This window comes from Haemaphysalis longicornis, unplaced genomic scaffold, assembly GCF_048455015.1.
Source record: "Haemaphysalis longicornis isolate Haplotype H1 unplaced genomic scaffold, Haemaphysalis longicornis Haplotype H1 scaffold_2, whole genome shotgun sequence".
NCBI classification, from domain to species: Eukaryota; Metazoa; Arthropoda; class Arachnida; order Ixodida; family Ixodidae; genus Haemaphysalis; species Haemaphysalis longicornis.
Window position 1 is genome coordinate 289,835,459 of NW_027526295.1, and position 13,608 is coordinate 289,849,066.

At 50.4% G+C, this 13,608-nt stretch overlaps 1 protein-coding gene across 5 annotated transcripts in view; it reads left to right on the plus strand.

Moving 5' to 3' along the window:
- Window positions 1-13,608, plus strand: part of LOC144170851 (adenylate cyclase type 5-like) — a 464,552-nt gene that overhangs the window by 341,164 nt on the left and 109,780 nt on the right. For all 5 annotated transcript variants that reach the window (XM_077700872.1, XM_077700874.1, XM_077700871.1 and 2 more), the window contains one exon: window positions 3,738-3,887. In XM_077700872.1, coding sequence (XP_077556998.1) covers window positions 3,738-3,887 — 150 coding nt within the window. The remainder of the gene's footprint in view (window positions 1-3,737; window positions 3,888-13,608) is intronic.

Genomic DNA, 13,608 nt, shown 5'->3' on the forward strand with positions numbered 1-13,608 from the left:
TAGAACCTCTTTGTCTTAGCATACAACAGAGCCAAAGAGAACGTGCTTTTTCTTTAGCATTTTGTGAAGATCTTGTGTATGCCGATGGCATCGCCTATTTTTGAGCTGACAAGCGTAGGGTTCAGGAAGCCCTTATATTGACTAAGGAGTTTTGCGACGTGTCTGGAGTGGCCATTAATATGGAGAAAACTTAGGGGTGTTGGTTTGTCCAGTGGGGAACAAAACCTTCCAGATTTTGCGGGTATTTGTTTGGACAGTTCGCCGCTTGAATACCTTGGCGTGCCGTTGCGCCAAATAAGGAACTTCGGGCCACACTGGTCTTCAGCACTCGCGCATGTCAAGCGCGCCTCGCAGGCATGGATGAAGCGAGAACTTTCTGTATTTGCCCGCATGCAAGTTTGCAATGCCTTCTTGGTAGCAAAGCTTGTTTACGTGCTTCAGCCACTGCACTGTGCGCGAACAAAAGTCCGGGCTCTACAAGGGTAGTTGCTACTTCGTGTTGGGATCTGAATGGGAGGGAAGGCGCAGAGATGTAATTTCTTTCTTCCTTTGGTGTCTGGTGGTGCTGGGTTAAGGGAGGCTCACCTGATTACATTACTATAGGACTTACTAATTAATGAAGCATAGAAAGCTTTATGAATCCATTAGGCCTCCTAGTTTGCTTCTTTTAGAAAAATTGCACATCTTTACTGAAACAAATAATAAACGGGAAATGCATTTTAGTTTACCTAGTCTTCACTGGCCGGCGCTAGCGGTCTTTCATGCGAGCGTTTTAGTTTTTTATTTCAGCGCACAAGTGACAAAGTTCCGAAATACGGAAAGTAGGCCGTTTGGAGCATCTTTAAGGATCTGCAAGACTTTTCGTATAGGTGCACGGTGGTTTTCAAGCGCGTGGGTCATGAAGCAGTAGGTGCCATAGGAACGTTAACCGGTGAGTCCCCCTTAACGCACTTGTTTGTGCTCCAACTTGGGTCTGGTTCTTTTTTTTTTCCACGTGTTGGCGGATCATCCAGATTTGCTTACTATACTTCAAAAGCGCATGTTACCGTTTACCATTTCTCCTTGTTTCTAAGGGCGAGGTTGACAGGACGCCGCCACGGGGTTTTCTAAAGGAAGTTGTGGATGCTTTTCATTTCCGTACTGGGCGGTTTTTTTTACTATCTGTTTAGCCTTTGAAGGAAGGCTGTGACGAACACTTTAATTGATAATCTGTTCCCTGTGCCTGTTTATCGCCAGCGCCACTTGCCGGACAATAAGAGCAGTGTTTAGAGCGTTCCAAGCGCATGTGCGTGCCGCCGAATAAGAAAACGTTTTTCTTTAACCTTCATGCGCAAACGCTTCCAAAGAAAACATGGCTGCGCGATAACGGGATGTCGATTCAACCGGAGACTATTGAGCATTGGTTTGTGTTGTGACGTGGTTTGTGTAGGGACGTCTCGCGACGGAAAGTTCAAAAAAGACATTGATATCACTCCGTACACAATTCGCTTCTTGCCTTTTAAAGATGTTCATCGGGTGCCCTATGACGTTTTCGCCCTGCTAGGATTGTTTAGCTTGTGGAAGTGCCGCATGATTGATCGGCATACAGAAACCCCTAGGCCAACCGAGCGCATTTTTCGGGAACGGGCAAAGTCGGTGAGGAGCGCTTATGCGGCGCAGGGTGATCTACCGCAGTGGCTGCATCTTTCGGATGCGTGCATCTGCTGGGCTTAGTTTTAAAGTAATGCCGATTTTTGTTGGAGTGATTGCCCTTCGTTGTCTTTTAGTTTTTATATTGTATGTTTATTGTGGTGTCTGCGTTTGACTAAATTTTCTATGCATTAAAGAATAAATGGTCCTGTGTGGCGCAATGGCCAGGATTTGCATCGGCTTCGTTACGCGAGGGACCCAAGTTTGATCCCCACCAGCGGAAGCGGTGCTCTTTTGAAGTCTTTGCTTGGGTGCGCGACGCCGCGTTACGAGGGTGGCTAGATACCCTGAACCCGGACGAGCTACGACGACAAGCCAGGCCCCTACAGGGCTCCGCACTTGAAACAATATCAAAAGCCTTGAACGAACAACAAGCGGTAGACCTCAAATTTATACGCCGTGTCAACATTAAACCTTGCGATAAAAAGATCTCAGTTACGATCGTCACCTGACGTGTGAAAGTATTCCAGCAACTTGTTGGATGGCGGTGGCACCGGCCTTCAAGAAATGCCATGATTGTGCCCGTAAGCGCGGCAGCACTTGTGTACCATGTTTACTTGTGTAGTACTTGTGTATTTGTGTAGTACTTGAAAGAATAAAAGGGCGCTAATTGACGTAGGCGAAGGAGGCACGAAAGACATATACAGGCGCCAATGTACAGACATATACATGCATGCGCATATACGTGCCTTTCATGTCTCCTTTGTGTACGTCCGTTTAGCGTCATTTTCTTCTTTTTAGCGAAACAATAATCCAACTAGCTCAACAAGTTTTGTGAAGTGTAGTACTTGTGTAGTTAGTCATGTGTAGTCAGTGTGGGAGCTAGGTCGTCGGTGAGATCCCTGACCACGGCTCCGCTGGACGGAGAGCGATCGACACTCGTGCCAGCCAGCGAAGCTGCGCAAACTTTGATGTCCCCCGCCCTGTGTACCCGCCTGTGACCCGACGATGAAGCCAAGACGATGCCAGCCACGAAGAGATAAGACTACTTCGTCGTGGACCACCGCCCTTTTGTTTGGCCCGGCACCCAGCATCCAGCGTTTCTTCGCAGTCACGACGGGTATGGCGGTTCCGGGGCCGGTGTTCGGGGGCTGGAGAAAAGGACTTCTTCATCATCGTTTCGGTCTCATCAGTCGTTGCCGCTACAGCCATCCGAGGCTTGCGGCTTCGACAAGAGGTTCTTCTATGGGAAACGGAAATGTGCACTGGCACACTCCGCCATAATCATCGGGCACCGAAAAAAACGATGGACAACGCCGTTTAGCGCCGTGCACGTGCTGCCATGGCGGCTCGTGAAAGCTTCTCGCATCCTTCGTACTTCCGTAGCGAAACATCGGGCCTGCCGGACTCGTTACTCAGCCGTGGCCTCGGGGCGGGATACAGCGAGCGCGTGTGCGAATCGCCCACCTTCGCGGAAGGTGAAGCGGGGTGTGGGGCATAAATTTTGTCCGCGGGTTGCTGACACACGACACGAAAATTTCCGCTTAATTAACCACTAACAGATTCTCTGTAAATAATGATAACGACCGCGTGTGTGCGACATTCGGCGCATTTTAGAGGCCTCCTGGCGTTTGTAATTCGTCCCTTGTGTTCTCTCACGGTGGTCCTCATAGGCTGTGGGAGTGGCTTCGGCGCGATAAGCCTCAGTTGGAACTTAAGGTACTCGTGACTCTTCCCACTTACGTATCTCCCCCGTGACGTACCTGGTGAAGGGCTCTGCGCAATGTTGAATAAGCTTACCGTGCCCCGGTTGACTACTCAATAAGCCCTTTTCTATTTCGCCTGTCTTTCTTGTTCCTGGAATAATTTCTTATATGTTTGGCAGCGGCTACCAAATGGAAAGTTCACGATAAGGAATGTTGCCATAAAGTAAATAAAGCAATGTAATATCGAGAATAACCAAGCGAGCAGTAAATTCAACTGCGCGTTTTAAGGAGGCTCCGTTGGCAGCAGCGAGGAAGTGAGTGCAGGTCGAAAAGGTGAATGTCGAAGTGAAAGTTCATGTTTTCTTGTTCCGTTGTTCCCCTCTTCCCCCCTCCTCGTCTCAGGTGACGTGCAACGTGATCTTGCTGGTGGCTGTCAACACCATCGGCATGTTCTCTCACTACCCGAGCAAAGCTGCCCAGAGACAAGCCTTCTTGGAAACCCGGCAGTGCATCGAGTCGAGGCTCAGCATACAACGAGAGAATCAGAAGCAGGTGAGCAGTCGACCGTCCCTCCCGCGTCTTCGATCCCTTGTTTGTCGTGCCATGCGCCTGCTCCGGCTCGAGTGGCTGCTCCCCGTTTGGAGCATACAGTACGTTGTGCTCCTAGGCTGACGCCCGGCGACTTTCATTAATTTGAAGTGGCGAGGAGCAGGGAACGCCCAGAATATATATGGCTTTTTACCGTGACATCACCTGTTGGAATATTTTTGAGCGCATCGCAAGACAAGGCTAAGCGTGCGGAACAAGAAAAAACAAAACGAAAAAACCATACAGGCCTCACATCGGCTTGAAGGTCTTGAAAAGTGCCGGCACGATGGAGCAAATAAAGGTAAGAAAAAAAGGTGGGAAATGCACTCGAGCATCACTAGAGAAACAAAATACAAATGACAACTAACAAGGTATTACGTTGACAATGCGATTATAAAAGGAAAGTCTATGAGATTGCTGGGGACACCAACTTGTGTAAAATAACCCAGAGAGAGAGAGAGAGAGAGAGAGAGAGAGAGAGAGAGAGAGAGAGAGAGAGAGAGAGAGACGGGGTAGAGGCCTGTTTGATGGTAAATGGTGAGGTCAGCTCTGCTGGCGGCAGGGCCTTCTACGCGGATGAGGTGACTACAGCGATGAGGGTTGAATGTTGGACATTGCTGGGACTGTAGCGATAGGACAAGCTAAAAACGTCGAAAATATGATAGGAGGAACTTCTGCAAGCAAAGTACGGACAGAAACAAAATTTGAAAAGGAAATCGTACAGGCAAACGCTGAATCAAAATTAAGAAAACGGCACAAAGAAAAAAAAGAACACCAAACCCAAAAAATACAAGAAAAAAGCCGCACGCATCTTCCCACGGGAGGAACTCGAGTAAATGCGTCGCATCTACTCGAGTCAAGCAAAGCGTCACGTCAAGCGAAAGCCAAGCAAAGACGCCCTTGACTGAATTCCGAACGCGCGCTCCGCCGCTTATATACGTTGAGGGAACTCCGTAAGCCGGTCCCAGTCGACGACGTTGGCGTACTTGTAAAGCGGCGTGGACTCTAGGTGTTTGAGCCAAGCGCGGATGTTGCTTCGCCGGAGAACGGCACACCGGTTATATGCGCAGCGCGCCCGAAGGAGAGGAAACCGCGGAAGAGAGAGTACTGCACATGCGCCGGCCCCAGCGCGTCTGCCGCGGCTATGACGCAACGTGCCGCGGCTATGACGCAACACAATCCAACACAATCCACTTTAATCCAATCCAATCCAAATCCAAGCCAATCCAATCCAAGCCAATCCAATCGAATCCAATCCAATGCCCCTCGCGAGAGAGTGTTCGCTATCGCCTCGACTCGACGCGCAAGCGCAGTGAGCGTGCGGACTACGGACGTCAACGCGGGTGACATCGTGAGTTACTGAAATGCTCTGCATTTAAAATATAAACTTCACAGAGCGAGCTATCACATATCTCGAGACACTTGCACTGTTTACGTTCCAAAGAAATTTCTCCAGTTTGGAGTCCTGTAGGAACGTCAAACTGGTAGAATTTCCAGGGCCCAAGAAAATGACAGAGTTCTAGCCTGCCTCCACGTCGTACACGAGACAGGGAGGTAGCTGCAGTTTTTCGCGCAGCAGTGAATCAAGGGCAGATTCACGGCGAGTGATTTGTAGTCTCTCACACGGCGCAAGACCGGCGCAGCGGTGAATCGTCCCAGCCTATCTTGGGCTGAAATCTTCGGATAAAGGCTGCGTTGAGGCGCAGACGGTGCAGTAGTCCTTCGCACCGCTTGTCAAGGCCGCGTGGACTGCGGAATCCACAGTGGAGGTTGGTAACCTGCAGAGGCGGACACCTATGGGAGGGTCCTGCCACTCCAGCATTTGCGCAGTGGCACAATAGTGTGTAAGTGTGCCACTGTCCTATGGAGAGGAAGGAGGCTGGGTCTTGTTGCGCGGCGAGTAACCTGCGCTGGTGGCTGCGTCGAATCTGATGTTGCCTCGTATTCCCGAGTGATCAGGCAGCCACTGAAGAGTGAGCGCAGTGCCATCTGGGAATTCCGGCAGTTTCGCATACAAGCTGTCTTTGGTTGTAGAGCAGCTTTCGGAGAGCTTGTAAGGCGCCACGGTAGCCGAGGAATATTTTCCATTGCTTGGCATAGTGGCCGCTGATGTAATGATGTGCAGCCCTTACATCTGCCACTTCGGTAGCAGTTGATGATGTTTCGTGGCTCAGTTTTATCCCGGTGGTGCACTGGGCTGACGGGATCCATACGCCGGTGGAGGATGAGCCCAGGAGAACCATCCGCACAAACGTATTGTAAGTGATGAAGATGTACTCGGGAAGAACTTCACGCGGGTGCGGGAATTATCGACTTTTTACGGATTTCGGGAATTGTGATGCGTACATTCCACGGCGCCAGTATCTACGGTGCCAAAGCCGGCTTGAAAAGTCTCGAAAAATTAGCCTGAAGCAAGTGTTTTACACGCTGTGTGGAGATGGCTGCCAAGTGATGCGTGCGACACCGAGTTAAGTGACGCATAGACTTTCTGGGCATTTCTTGGCGTTGTAGCACTGTGGCGGGAAAGCCCCAGGCTTCGCATAGGGTTCCAACTGTCGATGTGCATTAACGTGGACCCAAGCAGGTGCGCACAGCTCTTGGCGGTGCTGAGTCTACGGTCTTCAGATTTGTGGGCAACAGCTGATGTAGGGACGGCTGGGCCACCAAGAATGGCTTTATACAGGCAGAGGAGTGAGGATGCAGAGCAGCCCCAGGAATTCCTTCGAGCATACGCAGAACGCGCTCAATAGGCAGATGCCGCTCATTCAACTGCCGAATATGTGGGGCCCATGAAATGAAGTGGTCAAATGGGACGCCGAGGAATTTGTGGGGCTTGACATACGGCATTGGAGTACCTTCTATACGGTGAGTGCATAACGATATCGCAGCACATCTCTGAGGGGAAAATATCAGACTACAGCCTCCGAGATAATTTCGCATATACAGATTTGCCTTCTCAAGTGTGGCGTGGATGTTTCCACGGTTCCTGCGGAAGGCTGCAGGTGCAGATGTCGTCTGCGTAGAGTGAAATGTTGGCATCTCCATGGGTAAGACTGTGGGGAGGCGTATCAGACACGTTCTAAAAAGTGCCGGACTCAAGACGCCGCCCTGGGGAACTACTTGCGTGTGTTTAGCTGCTTTGCCAACACTTATGACCCTGTCGACATGCTGATCTTGTAGGTAGTCACAACTTGACCATGTAATCAGGCAGCCCTATGCATGTCATTTCTCTTCGGATGGCTCCGCATGCGACGCTGTCAAACGCTGCCTCGATGTAAAAAAGACAGGCAGTGATGTTTCCAGCTGCTTTTTGTCGGGTGATATCGGGCACCAAGGAAAGCATGTTATAACTTTGTTGAGCGCAGCAAAGAGAACAGAGGACGAGGTATACAAGGACGAGCGCTCAACAAAGTTATAATGGATTACCAACTCGCTCGTACCCACACGTTGCGAAAGCATGTTGTCCACGCTGTTACGCCCTCCCCTGAACCCAGACATTTGTCGTGGATAAATGTCTCGACTCACGAGGTCCCAAAAAAGCCGTTCCAACACCATCTTCTCCATTACCCAGCCAGTGAAACTTACAGGTGCAATTGGCCGTTATGAGTCAATATCCATGGCCTGGTTGCCTGGCTTGAAAATCGCCACGATGCGCGCAATCTTCCAACTGTCCTCAAGGTGCCCCATCTGCCAGTATCGGTTGTGCAGGGAGAGCAACTGCTGAGGAGACTACTAACCCCGAAAACATTCCCGAGGGAAGAGAATAATCTTTTCTGGAAGGCTGGTTTGTTATTTAAAAAAAGAGCAAAGTACTCTAAGATAGACTTAGAAAAAATTAAAGGTTCAAAGGAATAGATTAACGTGCAGATGGAATTTATTGTTAACCACACTGTTTGTCAGAATAAAATTAGACCGCGCAAAACGATCGCCTTTAAGCATTAAGCATGTGAACTAAGCTTTTCGCCTGTTGCGCTGTGATCTATTTTCATAACATTTGTTTTGTAAACATTATGTAAGATGACGTAAAATGCGAGCAGCGGAATCCTTAGCGTGCTCTTGTTGTTAACTTCTTAGCTACACGGAAATCTACACTGTGTAACTAAACTCTAAGTGTGCGGGAATTTAAACAGAACTTTAAGTTGTACATTCTGTAAAATCGCTAAGTTATTACACTTTACTAACTCATTAACTAGGTACAGTAAATCAAACACGGGACCACGGGACCAGAAAAGAATTTGTTAAAAAAAAACCTACGGGCTACTTAACCTGAGAGAGAAAAGCAAACAAAAACGCCAAGACCTAACCTAAACTTTAAGTTGTACACTCTGTAAAATCGCTAACTCATTACACTTTACTAACTCATTACTAAAATTACTAACTCATTAACTAGGTACAGTAAATCAAACAGGGGACCATCTAAGCGGAGAAAATGTCGAAATGCTTGAGCAGTCTTCTTGTTTGCTAAGCGTGAAAGTATTCTCTGTGTAGGTGTTGATGTCGCTGCCATTTGGAATGGGCGAGTCGGCGAGGAGCCTCTTCTTTTGCCAACTGGGCCAAATAATGTGCGAGTGTCGCTCACGCCTTAACACTTCTAGAAACATCCGAGAGGGAATTGTAAGAGAGCGCGTGCACAGCGTTCAAGCTTCCAGGGGCCTCATCGTTGCTCGTCCCCTCCCCGGTATGTTTGCCTTGACGGCTGTGGCTCTGGCATTTTAGTGTGCGACACACTCCGCACAAACGCGCCTTATCCGCACTCGGGTCCTATACAAACCCGTTTAACTTGCACAGATCTCGAATGGGTAGGCATAACACCGTGCATTGAACACAGGATTTGACAGTATAGAGATCAGCGGCCTTCGCGGCTCGTCGCGATTCAAACACAGCACGAAACAAAGCTTTCGGAGTGTGGGCTTTGCGTGTCCCGCTTGCCATCCCGCGGTCCTGTCGTAGGACATTTGTTTGACATAGGGGAGGATATGCCAACGCCTGAGAACACCGACACACGAATGCGAGCAACGGTCTGTGGGTCCACTTGGGTATACAGTGCCTGAGAAACCGTACAGGCAGTAGAAATAGCACATGGTGACGATGTATGGGGGAGCGCACATCCCTTCTTTTGTCAGATAAGGAGCTTTTGATCGCAGGAAAGGGCCCTGGTGTAAAGTTAATTGGTCAGTTGTATCAATAATCGCTGGCTTTAAAGCGTCTTAAAGTGTGTTTCCTTACTCTGCATCGATTGAATGAGTCGTATCTGAATCTTAAACACTTGCAGTCGTCTTTTCCCTTCGTCTCCAACTCTTTTTCACTGCGAAAATTGTGTGCGTTACCAACCGGCCAAGCCTCCATTAAAACTTATAAAATGGATGGCGGTTGCTTTCTTTTTAATCATGAAGGAAAAGGGGCCTTCGTAGTGGCGTGCCGAGCCTGGTTGCACGTGTATGTGCGCCACTTCGCAGCATGCGCAGCGAACACGTTCGCTGGACACGCGCCTGCGTCCTTCCGTATGCTCTCCTTACGCGAGGAGAGCCAAGATTGTGAAGGCGAAAGCCTTAGATCTCCAGGTTGCGTGGAACGCGTTGTGAGGTGCACGGAATAGCGCATAAAGTCGTAGCACGCCCCGGGAAAGGGAAACAGCAAGGAGGGTGGCCGCACGTGCAATACAAGCCGCCTTGAGAGCTGAGGGTGCCGACCGACAGGGGTGAACGTGAGGGTCCGGGCAATGGCGAGCGAGCTTCGGGGGGTACTTTCCAGGGGGGCTGGCCAAGTGGTGACGCAGGGTGCCTGGCGCGCTGCCAAGTTCAACAAAAGGTCAACAGTCAATCAACAGAAGGTCCAGCTAGGCTTCCGTCTCCACATGCTTAGAAAGTTCTAAGCACCCGTCGTATTTTTTTTTTCTTCGCGTGGGAGGGGCAGGGGGTGGGGGAGGAGGGAGGGTTGGTTTAGTGTTGCACACGCCAAGTTTGCTAGAGCTTTTCGAGTCTCTCTTATGATGTTAACGTTGATTAGGATGGCTGTGTAATGCCAGGTTGGGTCGCAAACTGAACAAAGAGGCGCTTCCAGTGATCAGACGAGAGAATGTAAGCAATTCTTCTCATGTGTAAATGCGAGAGCATTACTTGTCACTGAGAATTATATTGCTGGGTTTAGTATTGAGGCGAGATGTTGCCGAGCTTGCTGCTTCTGCGTTATGCTTCCTAGTGTATAGGGTTGCTGCTTACGAGCTCGCGACAACGCAGCACGGACGCCAGCCTGCCATCTAGTGAATCGCCCGTGAATCCTGCTTCGGGGACGATTCACTATAAATGGTGGCGTAAATTTTCACTATTTTTCTATCGCGGCTTTCTGATTACGGGGATTTCATACAATGCGGAAAAATTTGGGGGTGCGGCTGCAGCCCGATGAGGTAGCCCCCTGCCACGTCGCTGTCCGGCCCCCCTTCCACCGGATTCGCCGTATGGAGTCTCAGGGCGGCGGCAAGCTGTAACGGCTCGCGGCGGGCCCGCGATTGTTTCGCCAAACGCTTATCGAGCGCCGCTAGCAATGAGGATGTTCCAGACGTCGTCGGACGACGACGGCGCCTTACGAGGAAGCCAATAGGGCCAAGGCCGCGGTTCTTTTCTTGGCCATCGTGCCCTCCTCCTCCGCGCCTGTCGCTGCCCCCTCTCTCAGTGTGATTGAGTTGTCCGGCACGTCGTCGTCCGGCAGGCCGACATTCTCGCTCCCGATGCGTGCATGTACATACTAAATACGTGCCGCTGCAACCCCTGTGCAATCTCGGTCGCGTGAGCCACGCAGTCGGACGCGACTAATCTATGGCCGTAGAGGGGCGTCGGCGGGAATTCCCACTTATCTGCGGCCACGCCGACGTGGCCACGAGCGCCTCGGAGGATGCGGCGGTGCCTTCGTTGCCGCCTCGCGCCGCGTCTCGTGCTATCAATGAGGGATTGAGGCTGCTGAGCCGGAGCCATAGAGAAAGAAATATGCCTGAGCGGCTTTCGCAACTGGTGCATGCCGCAGGGTGTCCGCGAGCGGTGACCGTCTGGGCGCAGCATGTGGCGCCAGTGCATGCCAGCGTTCGCGGCGCACAGAAGACTGGGGACCTTGGTCGCCTGATCGGCTTCGCGGTGTCGCTTTGGCAGTATATTCGTAGCGCCCGTTATGTAGATCAGTCTTGGTAAAATGCGTGCAAGTCATAGCGTTTCTCAGATAAGACAGCAAAGTTACAAAAGATTATACGTTACCTTTTGTCGCATCAGCACGTTCTTCCTCCTCAACAAAAAATCGTTATTTTTTCGTTTATTAGCCGAAAAAAAAGCAAACTGAAAGGTTTTCTTATTAAATTGTGCAGCTCACCATGTTTAAAAAAATGAATGATGATGGCAAGTGTTTTGGTAGAGAAATATGTGTCGAAAACTGCACGCGTGTCACTCAGCCTGAATAATTTGCTTTGATTGCGTGGTCGATTACCCGGTGGCTGCAAAAATTATTCATGCGTGCAGGGATTCTCGGGGAGTGGCGTTTACCCCGAGTGGGCTCGTTGTCAAGTTGGAGAGTTGTAAGGAAGAAAACCAACACTGTAACGGGAAGAACTGTGGAAGGCAGATAGCGGCGCTCGTGAACGTAAATGAATAATAAGTGACGCCATCGCTGAATAACGTAAGGCAGCAATAATTAGCACGGTGATGAGGACACAATTTCTTCACGGTTCGTGTGACAAATACTCTTTTTTCTTCGGGCTTTCGTTTCCTGCTTTTTCCTCCTTCGCGTTTCTTCTTTCTTTCATTTTCTCTTTTTAATGTTCTGTCCTCGAGAAGGAACCCCGCTAGTCGTGAAACTTCGAAGTTTTGTTTTTCTTGGATAGCGTTGTTTCTAACATTTTCTGAAACACGAGCAGCCTGCTACAAGGAGCTACGTCGCCTTTATATAATGTCATGCACGGAATCAATGCATTGTTAATTTTGTTCTGTTTTTGTACCCCGTACAAGGTCACCCAGGGGCGTAAACTCGTTAATTTATTTTTAACTTCTGTGCGTGTATTTCACTAATACCTGGTGTGGTGTCGAAGTGGCTGTTGCACATGCGGAAGAGTAAACCGATGTGCCTAGTCGCAAGCGCTTATCCTGTCTGTGACGCCCCCAACAAACGTGGCCCCGTATCTGCCTACTTTGCAGCATATGTTGCCCACGGACGAGTCTGCTGCCGCCCCTGCCACGTGACTCCTTCATTGCTTTCTGCCCCTCTGCTCCCACTCTTCCTATACTGAATACGCTATGACTGCAGTGCACGTTCGCTCAGTCAAAGTTTTCCCGCGCTCCCGCTCGAGCGCCATCTGTCGACTCAACGCTCAATTCCTTCATGTCGGCTCCTGATACGACGAAGTTTCTCCTCGTGCATGGGCGGCATAACCGGCCACCTTACTTCCATCATGTGGTTAACGTGGCCGAAGCCCCGATCCAATCCAAGTACGTTCAGATCCGCGTCTGGGAATTCCAGTGGGCAGCCACAACAGTGCTAGACGTTGGGTCACTCAACTAAAACGCAACAAGAAAAGCAAAACATCGTCGTCGCCGTCGCTCGATGTAGCGTGCAAGTGTGAACAGCAAGGGTGGCGATCACTTTCGCTTTCGTCGCTTCGTAGCGTCGCTTCGTCGCAAGTGTGAACAGGCCTTGAGAGCCAAGGCGATGGCTGCCTCTTCTGCTGCCGTCATGTCTTGGGTCTTGAGTGAGGCACACGCAAGTAGGTTAGTTCTGGAGGTGGCCACAATTATGGCGTACTGCTGCTGTCGATGTTGGGAGGCGTCTGTGTAGACGACTTCATGATCGCCACCGAGGATGGGGTCGAGCGCTTGAGCCCGTCCTTGTAGGCGACCGCCGTCGTGTGAGGGGTTCATATTTTAGATGCGACTGCATCTCATTCACTCGCCTTGTCCCTCCATACGGCGTTGTTGTTGTCCGTCCACACCCCTCCCCCATTCTCCTCGCCGCGCGAGCTGCGCTCTCCGCCGCTCACCCCCTCTCCTCTCCGATAGCGAACACTCTCTCGCGAGGGGCATTGGATTGGATTCGATTGGGTTGGCTTGGCTTGGCTTGGCATGGATTGGATTTGGATTGGATTAAAGTGGATTGTGTTGGATTGTGTTGCGTCATAGCCGCGCCACGTTGCGTCATAGCCGCGGCCGTTCCAGCACCGGCGTTCCGATTTCGGGCACGTGCATAGACTTGATCTTCGCTGCAAATTGCACGGTGGTCCCGTTACTTCACCATCCACTACCCTTACACTTCAGCGACCACAAGGCCTTCATCGTTAACGTTACGCCGCGTGTTAAATAAAGAATACATCATACGCATTCCTCACACGTTTCACGCAATTAGAGAATCAACCCAACGGAAACACCAAGTGAACCCCCAAGATGCGTCGCATCTCCACAGGGTTCCCCTCGCGGGAAGGTGGGGTAATTTTTTAAGCAAAGGGAGAATCTTTAGTTCTTGTTGCCAAGGGTCCGGGAGTACATCAAGCGGAGATACATTCTGTGCTGGCCATCAAGGAGTATTTGAATGTGTTCCTTGATGTGTCGTTTGGTGTGAGGGCGGACGACAAGGAGCTGTGATTTCTTGCGTGAAAACTGGAGGCCACAGGCTTTAGGACATTGACGTACTAGAAATGAGATGACATGCGTTGCTATGA